This window comes from Quercus robur, chromosome 5 (assembly GCF_932294415.1).
Source record: "Quercus robur chromosome 5, dhQueRobu3.1, whole genome shotgun sequence".
Taxonomy (NCBI): domain Eukaryota; kingdom Viridiplantae; phylum Streptophyta; class Magnoliopsida; order Fagales; family Fagaceae; genus Quercus; species Quercus robur.
This window is the reverse complement of record NC_065538.1, coordinates 2,907,275-2,928,938: the sequence shown is the minus strand read 5'-3', so window position 1 is coordinate 2,928,938 and position 21,664 is coordinate 2,907,275. Positions and strand designations below refer to the sequence as shown.

The 21,664-nt window shown below is 35.9% G+C and overlaps 2 protein-coding genes and 1 pseudogene across 3 annotated transcripts in view; 1 reads left to right on the top strand and 2 right to left on the bottom strand.

Moving 5' to 3' along the window:
• Positions 1 to 11,334, bottom strand: part of LOC126724836 (25.3 kDa vesicle transport protein) — a 39,262-nt gene extending 27,928 nt beyond the window's left edge. The window contains exon 1 of the mRNA XM_050429237.1: positions 11,313 to 11,334. The gene's annotated coding sequence lies outside the window, so the exon portion shown is untranslated. The remainder of the gene's footprint in view (positions 1 to 11,312) is intronic.
• LOC126724835 (uncharacterized) overlaps positions 6,110 to 21,664 on the top strand; it is a 28,154-nt gene continuing 12,599 nt past the window's right edge. The window contains exons 1-3 of one of the 2 annotated variants that reach the window (XM_050429235.1): positions 6,110 to 7,427; positions 7,470 to 7,684; positions 7,881 to 8,156. In XM_050429235.1, coding sequence (XP_050285192.1) covers positions 6,848 to 7,427; positions 7,470 to 7,684; positions 7,881 to 8,156 — 1,071 coding nt within the window. In that variant the 5' untranslated portion in view covers positions 6,110 to 6,847. Of the gene's footprint in view, positions 7,685 to 7,880; positions 8,251 to 21,664 lie in introns of those variants that run through there. The other variant, XM_050429234.1, reaches the window with a different exon arrangement.
• On the bottom strand, positions 8,077 to 10,454 carry LOC126724837 (25.3 kDa vesicle transport protein-like; annotated as a pseudogene).

Genomic DNA, 21,664 nt, shown 5'->3' with positions numbered 1-21,664 from the left:
TGAATCCACTGAGGATGATGGTGGGAACTTCTTTCGTGTTAGAGTGAATATTGACATCTCTCTTCCTCTGTGTAGGGGGAGGGTAATTACTCTAGAGAATGGTGAAAAAGCTTGGGTTCGTTTTCAGTACGAGAGGCTTCCGAACTTTTGCTACTGGTGTGGTCGCCTAGACCACGGTGACAAACAATGCAACTTGTGGATTCGAAGTAAGGGGTCTCTGTCAACTGATAAACAACAATTTGGTTCGTTCCTAAAAGCTGCTCCTTACCAGAGAGGAAGTAAAAATGTTTTTTATGTGCCGGGATGGTTTGAAAAAGAGACCACAGGAGAGGAAAAAGGGGAAGCAGTGGTTCCAGGTCCAGTGGAGGATGAATTAGGAGGTAAAGTCATAAATTCCAATTCTTTTTTAAATTTAGAGTCTACCACTATCTTAGGGAATGATGAGAGCTTAAGGGAAGTGAGTGTTGGGGAAATCTTATCTCCAGTTCAACCCCCCTCAAAATTATCGGAGTTGATTCCTATTGAATCTTCTTTCCTTTCAAAACTATCTAAAATTGATGAGGATATTAGAAAATTTGATTCGGAGACTAGTGGGAAGGGGGGTACTCCCTTATCTGAGGCAATTCTCCCTATTGACTATAATTGTCCCAAAAGCCTTAAGGAAGTTCAAAATTCGGACTTTCCTTCTAAACATGATATGATAATGCAAAAGGAGAATCTTGTTCCCCAGGTATTGTGTGATATCACTAATACCAAATCTTCCCCTGCACCTATCCAGGGAAATGGACACGGCTTATGAGGACAGTAGGTACTAACTCATCTCAGCCTGAGGAGGTGCTTATCTGTGGAATTGGGAAGCGAAACCAAGATGATAGTAGAGTTCTCTCGGAGTTACCAGGCAAGAGGCGTCAAGTTTCCAAGGGAGATGTTTCTCAGGCAAAGATATTGGCGGAAGCTGGTCACCAGCTTCGCCAGATGCAATGAATCTCCTAGTTTGGAATTGTCGTGGGTTTGGGAACCTGCGTACAGAGAAAGAGCTTGTAAGTATTTTACGGGCAAAAGATCCCTCTGTCATGTTTATAGCCGAGACATAGGCAGATGAAGCAAGGCTAGATCGTACACTTAGCAATATTAATTTTGATCAGAAGTGGGTGGTACCAAGAACTTCTAGAGGGGGTGGTTTGGTTCTGTTTTGGAAAAATTCTGTGAACTTGACTGTAGTAGATTCCCACAAGTATTACATTGATGCTATTATAAATAAAAATGGTAATGATGAGTGGAGGTTCACAGGCTTTTATGGTGAGCCAGATTCCTCGAGAAGGAATGAAGCTTGGACAAAGCTTAGAAGTCTGAACAGTAGTCAAAATATTCCTTGGTTGTGTGCTGGCGACTACAACGAAATAATCAGACAAGAAGAAAAGATTGGTGGAGCTTTAAGAAGCTTCCACCAGATGCAACGTTTCAGAGACGTGATTGATGAGTGTGGCCTTATGGATATGGGTTTTGTGGGTCCATCGTACACGTGGAGTAAACATTTTGATTCTGGCCAGTCTATATTGGAACGATTAGATCGGGGTTTGGCTACGAACAATTGGTTTTTATTATTCCCAGGTACAAAAATTCACCACCTTCATTGTTACTCTTTGGATCATTTACCTTTATTTATTAACCTATCTGGTTTGGAGCTTCCTGTAAAAAGGAAAGTTTTTCGCTTCGAAGAAATGTGGCTGTCAGATGATAGATGTGGGGAAACTGTTGAAGCTGCCTGGACAAGTACTGATTGTTCGGATCCTAGTAGTGCAATTCTAAAGAAGGTAGCTAAGTGTGAACAGGACTTAACTTGGCGGAATAGTAATTGCTTTGGAAATGTTAGAAGGACTTTGGTAGACAAGAATAAATTGCTGGCTGCTGCAGAATTAGAAGCGATGAGAATTGGAAACAATTCTATTGTTCGCCTATTAAAAGCCGAGGTTAATGTATTGATCGATAGAGAATCTAGATTGTGGAGCCAAAGATCTAGAGTTTTGTGGTTGAGTAAAGGAGATAGCAATACAAAATTTTTCCACAATAAAGCCACCAAGAGATTTTGAAAAAATTCAAGCTTAGGCATTCGAGACCCATCTGGGAGGTGGCTGAACCAGGCAGAGGATATTGGCCAGGCCTTTATCAACTATTACACCGATCTCTTCTCTTCCTCAAATTCAACTAGCCAAGGTGGGACTCTAGAAAAAATTACCAAGGTAGTAACAGAAGATATGAATGCTGATCTGGGGGGAATCTTTCATGAGTGGGAAATCTTGAATGCTATTAAACAAATGGCGCCATTAAAAGCCCCTGGCCCAGACGGAATGCCTCCGTTGTTCTACCAACACTTTTGGCCTATGGTGGACAAGGACGTGACTAGCTCAGTGCACATGTGGTTGAACTCAGGTATCTTACCATCCCCTATTAACCATACTTTCATTACTCTTATTCCTAAGGTTGATAGTCCTGAATTGGTAACTGAATTTCGCCCCATAAGTTTGTGCAATGTTTTTTACAAAATTTTTTCAAAAGTCTTAGCAAATAGACTGAAAAAGTTTCTGCCCAACCTTATTACTGAGCACCAGTCAACATTTGCTAAGAATCGGCTTATTACAGACAACATTCTAGTTGCCTTTGAAACATTGCATTACATGAAAAATCAAAACTCTGGTAAATTAGGTTGTATGGCCCTCAAGTTAGACATGAGTAAGGCTTACGACAGGGTATTACTTGGAAAATCTAATGATGAAAATGGGGTTTTGTGCAAAATGGACTTCTCTCATTATGGCTTGTGTGAGATCTGTTACTTACTCAATATTTATTAATGGAGAACCTAAAGGTCTTATTACTCCGTCTAGTGGGATTAGGCAAGGAGACCCCCTTTCCCCCTTTCTTTTTCTCCTATGTACGGAAGGATTGCACGGTTTGATTGAAGATGCAGCTAGAGTGGGAGGCCTTAGGGGCTTCTCTCTTTGCAAAAGAGGCCCTAAACTAACACATTTGTTTTTTGCAGATGATAGTTTGTTATTCTGTAGAGCCAACTTGGATGAATGTAGCAATATTCTAAAGCTCCTTGGGGTGTATGAGCAATCATCAGGCCAGAAGATCAATAAGGAAAAAACAGCACTTTTCTTTAGTAAATCCACCCCACAAGCAACTAAAGACTCTATCAAAAGACTTTTAGGTGTTCAAGAGATCATGTTCTATGAGAAATGCCTTGGGCTTCCTTCTTTGGTTGGAAGAGGTAAGAAGGCTAGTTTCAATTACATTAAGGAGCGAGTGTGGAGAAAGTTACAAGGGTGGGAAGGAAAGTTATTGTCTCAAGCCGGGCGGGAAGTTCTAATCAAGGCCGTAATCTAAGCCATTCCGTCCTATGCTATGGGGTGTTTCAAGCTCCCTTTGGGCCTTTGTCATGAGATTGAAGCTATGGTCAAGAAGTTTTGGTGGGGTCAAAGAGGAGATAGAAGGAAAATCCATTGGTTGCGATGGGATGATCTTACCAAATCAAAGCTAGTTGGTGGATTGGGTTTTAGAGATCTAATTCACTTTAATGATGCTCTTTTGGCAAAACAAGCTTGGAGACTGATGAACAATAGGGAATCACTTTTCTATAAGGTCTTCAAGGCTAAATTCTTTCCCCATTGCTCCATTCTTGATGCTCAAGACTCACCTTCGGGTTCCTATGCTTGGAAAAGCATTCTTAGAGGTAGGGATGTCATCTTAGAGGGAGCGTGTTGGAGGGTTGGTAATGGCAGATCTATAAAGATTTGGCAGCACCACTGGCTGCCAATAAAACATCCAACTAGAATTTCCTCCCCAGTTCTGGAGTCCATGGAGGAAGCTACTGTGGACTGCTTGATTAATGTAGAAACTAGAAGCTGGAATGATGAGATGATTGACGGAATTTTATTCCACAGGAGGCGGAGCTTATTAAAAAGATCCCCCTATCTCGGTTTGAAGCGAATGATTCTATTTTCTGGCCTTTGTCTCCAAATGGACAGTACTCATGCAAGTTGGGGTATCGATTTCTGAAAGATGAGATGGAGTTCAGCCGGCTTGAAGAACCTCCAGATTATGAGAAAGGCTTGTGGAAGGCAATCTGGTCTCTTGAGTCCCCAAACAAGGTAAAACATTTGATTTGGAGAGCTTGCAAAAATTCTCTCCCAACCAAAGGGAATTTAGTACGTCGGCACATCATTACTGACCAATCATGTGATAGATGTTCAGGGGGATGTGAAGATATTCTACATGCAGTATGGAGTTGTACAAAACTTGATGTGGTTTGGGGAGCAATGGACCTGTGGAGGTTTCAGGCTCATTCTACCTTTCAGAACTTTGGTGAGTTAATGGCTTGGATTATTAAAAATGATAAATCTCCTGAGCTATTTGCTATGTTTGTTTGGTCCATTTGGACTCAACGGAACCAACTAAGGACCCAGCAACCTTGTTGTTCCACGTCCCATTTGGCTCAATCTGCCAATGATAGGTTCCTTGAGTTCAAGGCAGTCCAACCAGCAACTCTTCCTAGTCAGAGACAACAGCAAGTTACTTGGTCTCCCCCTGCACCTAATGCCTTCAAGATTAACTATGATGGAGCAATCTTTGCCGACACTAACAGATCAGGTATTGGTGTAGTTATTCGTAATGGTGACGGTCTAGTGATTGCTTCGTTGGTGCAACCGCTGAACCAAGCTTTCAAAGCAGTGGAGATTGAAGCACTGGCTGCATCTCGTGCTCTTGAGTTGGCTGCTGACATTGGCCTTGACAATGTAATCTTGGAAGGGGATTCTAAAGTGGTGACACAAGCACTGGAAACAGAGGATGTGGGCTGGGCTGCTTATGGTTTGTTGATCAGAGATGCTTGTACCTTAGCTAGGAACTTTTCAGAAGTGTCTTACTCTCATACAAAGAGAGAGGGCAACAAAGTTGCGCACGGTTTGGCTAAGTTAGCTGCAAATTTAGCAGATTGTGTAATTTGGATGGAAGAAGTTCCACCATCTATTTCTCATTTTGTACAGGCTGATTTGGCCCCTCCTTTTCAGTGAAATTTGAAGTCTTCTTTCTCAAAAAAAAAAACATCCCTTATTTTCACATTAAATTTTAAGCTGGACAGAAAGGATTCTTAGTCCCTCGGTCTGGAGAAGACAAAAGGGTTTAAGACCCTTAACCTTCTTCCTTTCCTTTTCCTTCTGCTTCAAGTTATATAACACCATCCTCTACTTTACTCTCTGTGAATTTTCAAAAACAAAACTTTACTCTCTGTGACTGACTCTCTCTCTCTCTCTCTCTCTCTCTCTCTCACAAACACAAGCACAAAAACTCAGCCAACCCAGAGCAGAGTCTGTGTTCATCATCATGATCATCAAAGATCATCAATCACTCAAAAAGTCCCGAACTTTCAGTTTCATTGATTAATCCACCTCCATTGTGTGCTCAATAAAAGCAAATAATCACAATCACCAAAACAAACATGCGTCGTGGAACTGACCATGGCAGAGCTAAGAGCACCGGAGCCAATTGGGTTTAAAAAAGAGACCGGTTGTTCAGTGTATTGTCAGAGCCCTGTAATTGTGCCACACCCTTTTTCCGATTATTTTTTATTTTATGGAAAAGATAGTCTTTGTAGAATCAATAGAATCTGTGATTTCTCTTTTTGTTGAAGGTGTTATGATATATGGGAAATGTACAGTTACTGGTTTTTTTTTTTTGATGTGAAGTGTGACATATTTATGTAAAAGGTTGCAAATTTAAGATATGGGTTTTTGTTATTGTTGGATTAGTTTAAGGAATATTGTGAAAGATTTGAAAAAGACCCAAGTTGAATATGTAAGAAAAGTTGGTTATGATTGTGTAATTATTGTGTAATGTGTCAAAATTTTGGAATTTATGTAATTTTGATTGTGTAATGATTGGATTACACAATATTTACATGGCATGATAGGTATAATTTCATTACAAATGTGATATGATCTATATTATTTGCTACTGCTTTCGCGACTGCATAATTTTTTTTTCCTTTCGTGTAAACTGCGTAAGTTTTTAATGTTTATATATGCTAAATCCAACAGAAATTCCAGGTTGTGTTATCCAGTTTATATATATACGCACAGGAATTTGGTATTAAGGAAGACTGAGAAATGTTACACTTATTTTATTTACTTAATGGTGAATTTGATAGTTTTGTTTCCATCTTGGATAACACCTAAATTCCTCAGCTGTCTGGCATTAATGTCATTTTGGGGGGCGGGGTTACGGCTGCTGGTCATCGTTTGAAGTTGCTTGAAATTAAGTCTGAGAATATATGCTTGAAGCAAATTCATTTTCCTGTTTGTATTCTCTTTCCCTTATTTATCAATTGATTTTACGAGTGTTTATGGGATTTGAGTTTGAGTAATTGGTTTTGAATAAACTTGGGGTTTGTTTTATTTACTGTATTTTACGAACTACAGGTTGCATTCTCTTTCCATTATTTATCGTTTGATTTTATGTGTTTATGGGATTTGAGTTTGAGTAATTGGTTTTGATTAACCTTGGGTTTGTTTTAACTTTTGAATTATACGGACTACAAGTTGGAGCAGACAGACTTGCTGAGGAGACTGTTGGTGGTGAGGATGGATCCTCTATAGTCAAAAGGAATAATTCACAGCAAAGGTCACTGGGTAGTGTTCCAAAGAACTCCGAGTATAAACCCAAATTAGGTAGCAGAAACCGGCAGGAGTGGCATTCACATGGTGGCAAAGATGGTTTTGCAAATATAGTGAGGTCTCAACAAGGAATAAATTCACCAGAGAGTGTAGGCAGTAGATCAAAACAATTCAAGTGCATGGGTACTCCAGATTCAGCCTATAAACAGGATTTTCCTCAATTGTCTGGGCGGTCTGATTCTGAGGACTTGGATGCAGGGAGAATTCAGAGTGGGAAAATCTTAAGTGTCAGTTTGGAGGTGAACATGGAATTCAAGTTGAAAATTTCTGTACATCAGGATGAGACTCAGGTCCTTTCTGTATCTGCTAAAAAATATGAGCCTTCTTCAAGCAAGGATCCAAAAAGTTCTGCAGGCCATAAAAATTTAGAGCATTCTGAGCACTTTGCAATGCTTGACTCTCTTGATCTCTGCCCAACCAAATCTGAGAAAACTGTTATGCTCAAACCTCTTTTACTAGTACAGAATATAGAAAGGCGGAATGAAATCAAGTCCTCCTTGGAGGGGCAAAATGGAATTGTGTTGAGGGCTGGGATGGACCTTCTAAAGAGTTACATATCATTCAGTGATCAGGTCAAAATAGTAAATAAATTCCGAGACCTTGGTCTGGGTCCTGGAGGTTTCTACCAAACAGGTTACCGTGATGGAGCAAAACTGCGATGGAAGATGTACCTCGGTAAAAATTGGGACCCTGAGACAGGTAACTATGGAGACCTCGGTAAAAATTGGGACCCTGAGACAGGTAACTATGGAGATCACCGTCCAGTTGATGAGGCTAAACCACCCACTATACCTGCTGAATTCTATCAGTTGGTCAAAAAATCAATTGAAGATTCCCATTCCCTTATTCAGAAAAATTCCAAATCAAGCAATGTAGAAAGCATACTTCCCTGGATGTCACCAAACATTTGTCTTGTAAATTATTACTCTGAAAATGGTCGACTTCGTCTCCATCAGGTGTGGCTTACCCATATAATCTGACTTACCAATTTCTTTGCAATTTCTATTCTTGGAAATTCTTCCTTCCTTGATTATGTTTTATTTTTCATGAATTATTCATCCATAACTTGCACCTCACTTGTTTCTCTAGATTCCTCGTTAACTATGGCTTTGTGAAGTTTATATGACAGCTAATGACTTCAATTCCATGCAGGATCGTTGTGAAAGCCAAGAAAGTCTTGCTAAAGGTTTACCTGTGGTCTCTTTTTCAATTGGTGACAAGGCAGACTTCTTATACGGTGATAAGAGGGATGTTGACAAGGCAGAGAAGGTTGTGTTGGAATCCGGAGATGTTCTTATATTTGGTGGAAAATCTAGGCATATTTTTCATGGTGTTACAGCCATTCACCCAAACAGTGCACCAAAGTCCTTGCTTGAAGAAACAAAACTCCGGCCTGGCTGGTTGAATCTTACTTTCAGACAGTATTGAAAACCTTGGTATATATTTGGAACTCCCTCAAAGTGATTAAGAAAGTTTCTTGAAGCAGAGAGGTACATGATAGTTTTGTTGATGTAATAACCGTCTATGTAGATATACGAGATTCTGCATAATCAAACTAACCTGTCAATTTATGTCTCTTGCATTATCAGCATATATAGGTTCTGATGTTAACGGACTTGACATTTCACTGACCTCTGCAAAATTGAAATATGAAAGAGATTATATTACTTTAATAAGGAAAAAAAATAAAGGCACTCATTAGCGTGACAGAGAGAGAAGGGGAAGGGGGGAGGCTTTGGATTTATTACTAGTCTAAGAAATAAAGTTACTAAGTAATTCTTCTGATTTCTTTTTAGCAAAATCTAGATAAACAGAAATATGTGACCTTCACACACAGAGAGGGGCAGAGCAGGGCGGGGAGAGAGGGGGGGGGGGGGGGTGGGGAATGTGACCTACAAGAGAGTTATGAAACTGTAATTTATTTTGTGTTAACACCATATAATTTGATGTCACAAACATAACTTCACATTCAACAAGTGTTTCAATCAAGCGCAAATATGTGACCTCCACACACAGAGCTGTGACCTACAAGAGAGTTATGCAACTATAATTTTGTGTTAACAACATACAGTTTGATGTCACAAACATAACTTCACATTCAACAAGTGTCTCAACCAAGCGCAAATATGCCAATAACTGTTTCTTTAGAGACAATAGTAAACACAAAATTTTGATAATAGCTAGCAAACCCACAAAATCCATCTTGCCAGAACTTCAAAGCAAGCCTGGCTTTGTTCTTGACACTCCTCATGCCAGTGTGCGGATTCTGGTACAGCAAAGTGGAGGTACCTTTACGAGTGGATAGGTACCGATTGCACTCTAGCATTATTTCAACAATGGTGAATGTATCTATAATAGCTTCTTCTTTCAAGACTAAACCCACCAGGGTGACCAAAGAGAAATTTCTTATTGAATGCAACAATGCAAGATCTTAAGCATTTCATACATTATTTAAAATTTGCAAATAGATTATGTTGCATAGCTTCAAACAAACATCAGAACAAAATAACATAATTAAATTTAAGTATTTCTGAAAATAAAAAGGAATATCTTACGGTCCAACTTTTCACCAACACCAAGAACTTCCTGAACATTGCAAGTCATTATTTGGTGGACTTCATAGAGTTCATCATTCAACTTTGCAATATTCCGCTGGGTACAGGTGTCCTGATACAGTTTCTTGGTTTTCTGTATGAATGTGTCTTTTAAACATAAAAAGTAGGAAAATTAAACTCATCAAAAGAAACACCAACAAGAATGCTGAAAGAATAGGAAGTACAAAAAAGAATCATGAAGAAAAAACTAGACATACCAAATTTGATGAAGGTATAAGGTCTGGCAGCAGTTTCAATTTGAGCCCCATTAACACGCTCAAATTCGTTCTTGAGGTTTTCAAGGTATTGAAAGGCAAGTTTCTTAGGATAAGCATGGTCACACATTGTCAAGTAATAAACGCGTCCTTCGATAATATAACTAAGAACTTACATCAAGGTAACATTAAGATTGTTCCACATTCAGACACAATTATTATTTTAACAGAGCATATAGAAAAGAAGATCAGATGTCCAACTTATGTAAAAAGAAAGAAATTCTAACTGAGTCTCTTTTATGCACAGTAGGGTACTTCAGCATAAAGACATGTTGAAAAAGACAGCATAATTTCTAAACTGAAGCTGCTATCACCATCAAATCTTGCATCCGTTAAATATAATAGAACAATTTTAACTAGACGGCAACACCTACAAGGAACTCAATATCTCACAATCATCTAAAAGTCTCATAAAATCTCCATAATTTCACATTGTGTATGAAGCCAACCCCAAATTTAATTGCAATAAATTTTTGGCTAGATTGAATCAAGTTGGGTTTCACATTGTGTTTGAATACTCTCTAAACTATAAAGAGATTGCATACTCCAGATTGTACCAGAAATAATACTGTAGTTTCTATCGCTCATAAGTTATACTGGGAAAATACACACACACACACACACACACATGAAAAATCTCACAAGGATACTGGAAAATGTAAGGGCCAGTTTCAATTGACATCCTTGAAGCCTCATTCTGACCTCTTGATAGGTTTTAAAACAAAGCCTTGACTTGCTCTTTGTAGAATTCAGCGTCTTTTAAATCACAGCCATCATCTAGACCCTCTGCTCGTGGAAGACCATCAGTTACACAGGCAATCAAAGTTAGCTTCACCATCTTCAGCTTAGACCTTTTCAGCTATACAAAAATGACTCAAATATGTTAGCCATTATCCCAAATCCAGGAGATTATGAAGACAACAATCCTACACAAATAAGAAACTGATATACAAATTAACAAATAACTCAGCTCGGTACCATAACAAACCACTAAATTCACATAATCTAACAGCTACTATATCTCTCTCAGTCATCCATGAACAACTACTGCCATTTAAGCTTAACATGCAGAGTCCATAATCATATCTGTCATGGTAACACCATCTATAGTTCCTCTTAACTCTAGTGGATCACAATGAGTTATTAAGCAAGGTCACATCTTGACAACTCACCTCTTCAAATGTTACTCTCAGAATCCAAATGACCAAACTCCCATTAAAAAAAAAAAAAAAAAGACCCATGATTTGGTTCTTACAATATTGACATATTTCATTGTGATGGGCATTAGAGAGGCATTTGTTAAAAACCACAAAGAACAAAAAAAAAAACCCATTTTTTATATTCACTAAAAACACATAAGAGATCACCAAAATGACCCAATTCTTCTTCATTATCACATGCTATGAATTCAATTGTGATAATACAAAATGATAAGCATTCCCCATCTGAATCAAGATCTCCAATGATCTATATCACAAGGCACCAAACCAAGCCATATGAGCCACCAAAATCATATCTTTATTCATTTTTAAAAATACCCATTAAACCAAAATGAACAATTTGTTGAAAAAAAAAATGCCATTCCCATCTGGAAATTCAGACTAACAACCTTAAATAAATAACAAAGACACAGTTTTTACTGTGTTTTTTTTTTTTTTTTTTTTTTTTTTTTTTTTTTTTTTTTTTTTTTTTTTTTTTATATGTAATGGACATACCTGGTTTATATCATTTGGACTTGTTTCTCAAAAAAAAATATATCATTTGGACTTTGGTTTTGATGGGAAGGATCTGAGGGACGATAATGACAATTGCTCAGAATCTGACCAAGACAATATGGCTATAAGAGCATTCTCATTAAGGGTGTCAAATGCCAAATATTTGGTATTTGACACCCCAAACTTTAAAAACACACCTCCATCAAAAGTTTTAAATGCCAAATATTTTGGCATTGGTGAACAGTGCGGTCTCGAATTTGAGACCGCACTGTTCACTAATTGTAAAACTTTTATTGTTTTTTTAATTTAGGTGAGGGCCCACTTTCTTTTCTTTATTATTTCTGTATTTCTCATTCCTATCACTTCGTTCTTCCCTCTTCTCTCTTCTCTGTCCCGTGGCGGCGAGGTCTGATGGGTTTGTGTCCGATTGGATGGTTCGATGGTCGTGGGTGGTGGCGATGATGATTCTTGGTCGGCGATTGTGGTCCGATGGGCATGGGTAGTGGGTCCGACGGTCCAATGGTCATGGTGGAGGTTCGGCGTGGGCGATGGAGGTTTCTTCTTCTTCTTCTTCTTCTTCTTCTTCTTCTTCTTTTTTTTTTTTTTTTTTTTTTTTTTTTTTTTTTTTTTTTTCCTTTCTGCTGTGGTTTGTGGTCGTGGTTTTGGTTCGGCGTGGGTCGTGGGTCACCAATCCTGGGTTTGTGTGTGTGTGTGATGGGTTTTGGTTCACCGATCTGGGTTTGGTTCCTGTGGGTTTTGGTTCGGCGTGATGGGTCTGCTGATGGGTTTTGCTGGTTGTTTTTGTAGTGGTTGGGTGGTGGTTGGTTGTGATTTTGGTGGATAGTTGTGGTTATACTTTGGTTTTTTTCTTTTTTTGTTCTTCCTGCAGGGGGTTGTGGTTGCCACAGTGGTGCTGTGACTTGTGGTGGTGGTGGCTGTGGTGGGTTGTGGTTGCTAATGGTGGTAGGGGTGGTGGTTGTGAAATGGGTGGGTGGATATGGTGGCCGGCGGCGCTGGGTTGTGAAAGAGAGACACAGAGGAGAGAGAGTCAGAGAAAGAGAGAGGAAAAATAAAAAAGAATAAAAAATGATAAAGAAAGAATATTTAAATGAAGTGTTAAAAAAAAATAGAAGTTTTGATGGAAGGAATGTTGTAAAGTGGGGTGTTATATCTTATAAAATTGGGATTTGAGAGAGTAAATGCTAAATTTTTTGCAAACCTTGATAAGAATGCTCTAATAGAGGGGTTTGGTTTTGAAGGACCAAAACATATGAGAGAGGGCGCGCTTTTAGGTATTGTACCTTGGAATGCCAATTTGGAAATAACTTTATCAGAGCTGACAGAGCATTCCTATCAAAAGTTGTAAATGCTATATAAGCTATTTTTTAGCATCTAAACTTACAAAATGTGCTCCATCAAACCTGCTGTATTCTAAAAAATTTACAATCTTGCTGCAATGCGCTCTCAAAAATGAGAGCGCACTGTAGCTCAAATCTTATAAAGAAATAGCTTTTTTTTACTCCTCTGACTATTCTTACTTTTCCTCTTTCTTTGTCGCTCACCAACACACATTTTTCTCTCTTTTTCTTCTTTCTTTCCCTATATTGTTTCACCGGCCTTTCTCCATGAGGTTTGATTTTTCCTTGATTTGTTTCAGGATTGGGTAGTTTTTTTTTTTCAAGATAATCACTTGATTTGGCATGGGTTTTCAGTTTTATGTTCAATCTTTAGGGACCACGCTAGAGCCTACTTGATTTAGCATGGGTTTTTTGTTGGAGGTGGACGACGAAGGTACGTGCCGGTGTGTGCTGTGGTTGATTTTGGGTCATGATGGTAGTGGTGGTGCTGTGGTGGTGAATATGGCTGATCGCTGGTTGTCATGAATTTATTTGTGGGTTTGTGGTGGCCTGGGTGGTGAGAATAAAAAAAATATAAAATGAGAAATAAATAATATTTTAATGAAACGGTAAAAAAATGTAAAAATTTTGATGTTAGCTTTATTGTAAAATGATGTGTTAAATGCTATAAAATTGGTTTTTTAGATGCTAAAAGGTAAAAATTTTACAACTTCTGATAAGAATGCTCTGAAGGTACAACTTACACAGCCGTGATATATTGTCATAACGTAACCCATCTAATTCTCATCCAACTCTTTTTTTTCTTTTTCTTTTTTTTTTCTTTTTTATTTACGTTTTTTTTAATGTAATTTATTTATTTACGTTTTTGAATTATCAAGCAGGATGAATGAACGTAACTTGAAAGAGTAATTTCAGAAATACAAACTATTTTGCAAAAAAATTTACAAATTACTAATATGGTGAGTTATTTTTTTTGTAAGAAACAAAAAAAAATATTATGGTAAGTAATTATTGGTAAATGAAAAAAAACGATGTTAATTGTAGACTTAAATGAAAACCTGTAAGAAGTTGTCCAAAATATCAGTTTGTAAAAATGTTGTAAAATAGTTAATATTTATAGCATTACTAAACTTGTAAGTATGTAATAGAAAAATAATTAAAAGCAGCTAAATTTTATGATTAGAGGTAAAAAATAAAAATTGGTGGTGTCTAAAAATGAGCCAACTCCATACTTGTCTATAGTGGTCATGCAGAGAAGGAATAATAGAAAACGAGCTACTCATCCTTGACATGCTCGTCCATAGAGGTTTTTAGATGAGTTCGTCGTGCCAACTCTACAGCTTTTGGATGACCTTCCGTCCATCATTACTTATGACGAGCTCAACGACGGTTATAGAAAATAGGAGCATAAAATATAACCTCCATGGCAGTTATTAAAGGTAGGGGAAGTTATTAAATAAATAACCGTTTCATGAACCTATAAAAACACTAATCTCCGACAAACAAATGTAAGTTTTTCCCAAACACGATCCCCATAAGTTTGGAATTCCCTATTTCGGAATAAAAGACTAACTTTATCATCGGAAGGTTTATGGCTGGTCAACCCTGGTCTCCTCTGATCTTTCGCTTCTTCCTTTTCAGGCCCTCAAAATCATCAAAATCCGTGCCATCCAGCCTATTGATTTTCTGAGTATTGTCAAAAATAAAAAACCATATACACAATTTTGAATATTAAAAACTATAGTGCACCCTTAGCGCGATAGTCACTCCATAAGTATAATTGCTTGTGGGGTGTGGGGGACAAAAGATGAGATTCAAGTCTCCAAGAAGGAACTTCAATTATATATACACTTAGATTATTCTAAAGTATAATTTCTATCTTGTATTAAAAAAAATATATTAAATTTTGTATAAAGTATAATTTTTCTTTTGGCCCATTTATAATGGGTTCTCAATTTCTCATCCAGATATTTGGATTTCAAAAAAAAAAAAAAAAACTTTTTTAAGTTTTTAGACTTTTAGTACAATTTTTTATTTTTTATAGGAAAAGTTTTAGCACAATTAATCATTCATATTGTTGGTGGTTCAAATTACCTCAATTATAAAAGTATTTTATCATCAAATAAGGGATTCAGTGTTGAACTTCATTTATAACAAAACCAATTGATATGTGAGTATAAACAAGCCGAGCATGAGTATTGGGTTGTGGGCTGCATTCGAGGATACTTAGGTGCTTGAGGATGGTAGTAGGGTTTATTAAGTTTGGGGATCACTAAGCAGAGGACAAGAAAGTATAACAACAAACTGATGGTAGCTCCTAAGGAGCCGGGTTTCCTCGGGAGAGCATTATGAAAGGTTGGAGCCCAGTCTTCCTTGGCATGCTATACAAAAGATAATCCTTCCTTTTATGGATAAGGTTCAAGGAAGGTAACCAACAACAAAAGAAGAAATATCTAGGGAGAAAGGCTGCAACCACCACATTAAATGTGTTGCACCTAACCAACTGGCCGCATTTATGTGAAAATAACCCCTCAACAAAGATATCTCAGTTCACAGCTACTCACAAAGTTGTTAGAATGTCTCTAATGGGACAAGCATCCAGGAGATCACCCACAAAATTAACAAGTGGAAGGTTGGGATCGAAGAGGATAAGACTATATAAGGGAATGGCCCCCATAAAAAATGGGGTAGGTAGTCTCTGGGAGAAAGATAGAACATCTTGTATTTAGAAAAAAGCTTGAGTCAATATAAGAACAATTTATCCTTGGACTTGACTGAGGAGTGCTATTCTCGCATTGTGGTGTTTTTTAACTGGTTTAATCCCTTTCAACTAAGGCCCATAATTAATTGGCTGAAACTTTCTTTCTTGTAAGATCTACTCTCTAACAAATATATTGTGTTGGGCTCGCTGGACCACCATCAATTGTTCACAAGTTGGGGGTCTAAACAAACGGGTCCTTACAATATATATACAAACATTGTATTAAAAACCGATTTCAATCAAATTCATTACTTAATAGAATGCAATCCTCAAAGAAAATTTTAATATATATGCAATACAAACTTGACGGATATATAAAGTGCATCCTTTCAAAATTTTTAAATCAATCACTTTTTATAAATTAAAATAGACGATTCTATTCATCAACAAAAAAAGAAAAAGAAAAAGAAAAGACGATGCTATATATTATTTATAGTCCACAATAATATTCACTTTTGAAACTATAATTTCTCTTTATGGTTAATTTTTATAAATATTTCTTATTTCCAATTTTATTGATTTTCATTTGGATAAAAAGTTCTAAAAATTGGTCTATTTTTGGATGGTGGCTCTTTAAAATGGAATGACTCATCCTATGTAAATACTAAACAAAGCGTCAAATTAATGAATCCTATTCCTCTGAAAACATTTCTCAAAAATAAAAAAATTCCTCTAAAAACAATATAAAAAAATTAGATTCCTCTAAATTTGTGACAAAAATCCCATCCTTTTGTTTGTGTCCAATGCAAAAAATAAAGTGCACAAGAAAAGTCATATTTTAAAACTACATTAAATATATATATATATATTTATATATATAAACTACATTTAAAATAAGAGACATTATACTTTTCCATCCTAATCTTTCACCATTATTACACTTGTTAATCCCATAAATTATTAAAACACACAATTGACCCCCCTAAAATTGTTTCAATGTCCCCCCACTATCTATTTTTGTATTAATTATGATAGAATTTAATATTGAAAGACCATTTTGCTCATCTCTTCAAGATAGACATCAAAATGATAAATTAGCCATTCATTGCTAAATTCCATCATACTCCGTAATTAACAGCAAAACATTTAGTAGAAGGTAAGTGTAATATATTTTTAAAATTAAGGGGTCGACCATATGTTTCTATAATTCAAATGTTTAAGTGTAATCTTATTCATAATTCATGGTAGAAAAGTGTAATTTTTCCATTAAAAAAAAGAGGAAGTTGGCTTTATTTATGATATTATAAAGGTGTGAAATTTTACTTTTATAGTTGAAGGGTTTTTAAGAAATGTATTAATTATTAAATATTTTTTTCCTTCTATGACTATTATTTGAAAATTATATTTTTACCAATAAATTTAATGAAAATCTTATAAACCTAAACTCTCTCTCTCTCTCTATATATATATATAGAGAGAGAGAAAGATTATCATGCATATTATAAGTGTTAAATTTTATTAAATCAAATATATTTAAGCATTATGTTAATGTAAAGTAATGGTACAGACACAAATTATTTTACAAATAACTGACGTGGCATGCTCCATCTTAGCTTTTTAAAAACTAAAATACCACGTAGAAATTAACTAATAACGTTTGCAACCAAACCCCCTCCTCCCTCTCTGCCTCGGCAGTACCGTACGCCGTACGGCGCCTCCATCTCAGACCAAGCACTCTCTGTGCCTCCCCTCTTTGCCTCATCGGTGCTAACAAACTCCTAAACACAAAACGTGACAGCGAAAAACCATGGCCTCAAATCCTCTGCCTCACGCCCTCTCTCCTTGCCATAAAATTCTCACACTGCGACCAACGCCGCCGCCAACTCGCTGGAATCGTTGCAGAACCCGCCGGAACCATGGTAGAGAACGGTGTTGCAATCCCATCTCTGCTACTGCCGTTGTGAGCATGGTGTCTCCATATCATCTACCTCCCTCCCTGTAACGACAACGGTTACACTCTGTTTCAGTACTGAAATTTGTTTTTTTTATTTTATTCGAGTAATTCATATGCAAATTTGGTGTAGAGTACTGTAATATTTATGGCCTTGAGGCAATCCAATGAATTATATAATCATGTGGATGGAATGGGTCGAAATTACTAATAACCAAAAAGAATTTTTATGTATTTTGAGCTTGTATATTGCTGGTTTTCAAAAAGAATTCCAAACTTGGACTATTGCTGGCTTTCTAGACTCAAAGATGTTGTTAGAAAATCCGGAGAAGGCATTATTTGTTGTCCCATTATTTGAACTAGGGACTTACTGATGTTGATGGCTCTTATTTTTGAGAACCTCTTATTTGTTCTATGATCAACAGTTGCTTGTGCATTTATTGTAGTTGTTATTTGGACAATGATTAAAGACTTTACTGTACAATTCTTTATTTCCTTGCATTTTACTGTTTCTAATAAAATTACTAGCTCTTGCTTCGTTTGTATTGTTTATAAGCATGCTGATGCAACATTAAGAAACAGCTATTTTGATTGTCAAGTTAGTGATCATAGACATACAAGATGTATATGGATTTTAAAATTTGTCTTCAATCACCATTGTCTTCAACCAATCAACGTGTGCTTACTTATATGTGTCTGTGTGTTTAGTTTAAAAGAATATGCATATATTTTAAATTAATGCAATCAGATGGACTTTCAATAGCACATTGCACACTAGCTATTGCTAATTGAGGCAAACATGTTCATTTTATGCTCATTATGCAGTTGTGTTTGTGATTTGCTTACATTTCATTCTTTTTTTCCACCCTGACAGTGCAATAGAAGATACTGATAATGACAGTGATGACAATAAAGGCTGTGTTTGTGATATTCTTTGAACCTGTTCAATCAACTTCTACTCTACGATTTCAGCAGCAACTAAAATAATGATAAGGGAGGCAAAACAGTTTAATGGTTTTGAACTTCAACATATTCATCATATGAATATGGAATTGGAAAGGAGCTATGTTGGGCTCAACATTTAACTTTCATTTACTTTGGTGCTGCCTCATCAGCTCTCCAATCAAGAGTAGTCCAAAAAAATTCTGTACACTAGAGGATTAATTTTCTATTGTAAGATGTCAAGCTATTGTTTATTTTGGATAATTGTCAGTCTTATGGATAGCAGAATTATCGAAGATGTATATGGATTAGTGGATGCTTTCTAAGGATTGCATTAGTTTAACTTGACAAGGGGTATGCCCGTTAATATTGTAAAGATATATATATATATATATATATATATATATATAGAAAAAGAAGAGGAATGGAGTACCTTGATAAAATTCGCTATTGCCCAATTGCACAATTGTTTGTTATCAATGTTTTTCCTGGTCTACTTATTTTTCACTTTATGGTTTAGTTGTTTTTCGAATCTGATAATGAGTTATCCTCTATTCAAGTAGAGGCTTTGTTGTATTATAGTGTATACCTCTTTGTATTCTATTGTTGTATTTGTATCTAGTTCGTGTTGAAGTAGGTTATGTAATGAACTTGAACATAGTGAGGATCAAACATGTACATCTCTTAATAATATAAATAAAGAGCAAAGATATCAATAGATGTAAAGCTCAAATAATGTTGAATAAAAAAAAAAGCTTTGTTGTAAGTCACCATATGTGCTTAAAAAAGTATAAGCTTTTCCCTAGGCAAATAATACCATAATATCCATTACAAATGAAGAACTATGTTGTGTTCAACACAAAAAGGAAAAACAAAAAGTTTGTCATCTTGATCAAGTTGAACTTAATTTTAACTGAACTTGCTAGCATCTTGATCCTTAAATTGATGCCCATGCTGTTGTGCCTACAAAAAGAACAAAAGAAAACGTATTAAATTATTTAAAAATCAACGTGCTTATAATTGACATAGTTAAATATACAATACTTGTAGTAGATCCAAATGATTCAAGTTGATTATATGATGTTGTTGTGTTCCATAAACACTAAGCTAGTTAGTATTTGGCACTTGACATCCACTTCCCCAAAATTAATTTGGATGACCCTACAAATACAAATTTCATTTAAAAAAAAAAAGAGGTTAAATTTCAAACTATTAACGAGTATAACATTGAATAAAAGTTAAGGAATAATTGATAGTCGATGTATATTGTTTCCCGGAGTATCAAAATAAGTTGGGTTAATACTAGTTACCGCAATTTGATTAGCATAGAATAAATTATAAATGATAAATTATACCTGCATTTGGTTTCTAGCAAATAAAGAAGTGCCAAAATATGGCATCATATATCCACCACTCGAACCTTGACTCAGATGACACTATGCAATTGAAAATAAATCTAAAAAACTACATATCAAGCAAAAGAGAAAAAATTATGCAAAAACCAAGGGACTAGGAGGGTAAAGAAACTGAATATTGACAAAACATTTTAGTCAAAAGGGAGATAAAGAAAATTTGTATTTGGTAAACTATACTTGCATTTGGTTTCCAGGAAATAAAGGAGAGCCAAAATGTGGCATCATATATCCATCACTAGAACCTTGACTCAGATGACACTGTGCAATTGAAAATAAATCTAAAAAATCAAATATACAAGAAAAAAAATTATGCAAAAACCAAGAAGGGTAAATAAACTGAATATTAAAAATCATTTTAGTCAAAGAGGAGATAAAGGAAATCTGGACAACACGACCTTTCAAGAAACAGTTCTGCTAACTCAATTAGCTTGACCATAACAGATGGATGTGAAACCAAAAGTAAAATTTGTACCCTAACCAAAATAAGTAGAGTAATTTTTTTGATAGATAATTAGATTAATAAAATGCAATCGTGTAAATTATTTACATAGTAGATTAAAATCTCAAACAATTAATCTCATAGTTTTTTCTTATTCTTAATACCTAAACATTCCTTCTCTCTTGTGTTCCCATTTCATGATCTTCTTGTGGAGTACTTAAAGTAGGCAAACCAATTTCACCTACATCAACTTCAATTTCTTGGGCCCCTTGAGAATTCTTTCATTAGAAAGAAATAGATGAATTAGACAAGTTATTCAGATAAACAAATATACATGATACAACAAAGAAACTAATAAAATAGATTATTAGCTAAAATTAAATAAGCAAGTACCTATTTTCCTTTTCATTTTTTTTTCTTTTGCTAGTTTTATTCCCTTCCTGTCTCTTTCTTGTTTTCAATTTCCTAATTACTTGGTCTGTTTTAGATTCCTTTCGTTTTGACACCGGTCGCCTTTTACTTCGAGCTACTAAAGGACTAAGCACCTTAATACATTCCTTTGATGTCCCATTAATAACTTCATTAGATATTGTCACTGCACCCAGTGTGTGATGAGATGTTTGACCACTTTCACTACTTGACAATTGATACATTCAGACTCAACTTCTCCTTCAAGTTATCTAAAACTATCATCACAGTCATACAACTTTCTTCAATTTTTGATACCATTGATGCAACTTCATAAAAAGAAGTGTGCAATTTATCATAACGTTGTGCTTCAGGATTTCCACTCAATTCATCTTAAATACATTTAATGTATATCTTCGAGTCCTTACTCCACCGTGGAAGAATATATTTTGATGGTAATATTTTAATTTTCTTTATCATCATGAGCACAGAAAAGGCATGCTTGTAGAGGATTCCTCTAAATTCAAATAAGCAACAATTGCATTGTACCTCCAATTCATCTTCATTAAAGTAAACATGGAAGGTTACTTCCTTTGTATCATCATCAATTTCTATCTCATCAACAACTTGATATGCAGAAATTGCACCTTCTTGTTTAAGAAGAGAAGGATGACAATACATTTTCCTCCTAATCTCATCTTGAACCTCCTTGAACTTTGAATTGGTATAACTATCCTGAAATTGCTTCTCAATGGCATAATGAGTTATGCATGGAACTCTTGAAGTTAGAGAAATAAAATATTTTGTGTTCTCCTTTTCAACTTTACTCTTCAAGACCTCATTATATTGATCAACAAATTGCTTCAATGTAGTCTTCGGCCCCACATAACCATCAAAAAAGGCATTCATACTTTCACTACATTGTGTAGTAGACATTCCTGCCCAAAATGTATTTTTCACATATGTTGGTATCCAATGATGTTGCTTATAATACAACCATTGCAACCATTCATTATCTTGAAGATTATGCACCTCAAGTAATCTTTGACAACTATCTTCAAATTCATCACGACTCAAGGAGTCATATACACAGCAGTCTATATCCCTCTTAATCACCTCATATTGAGAATATCATTTA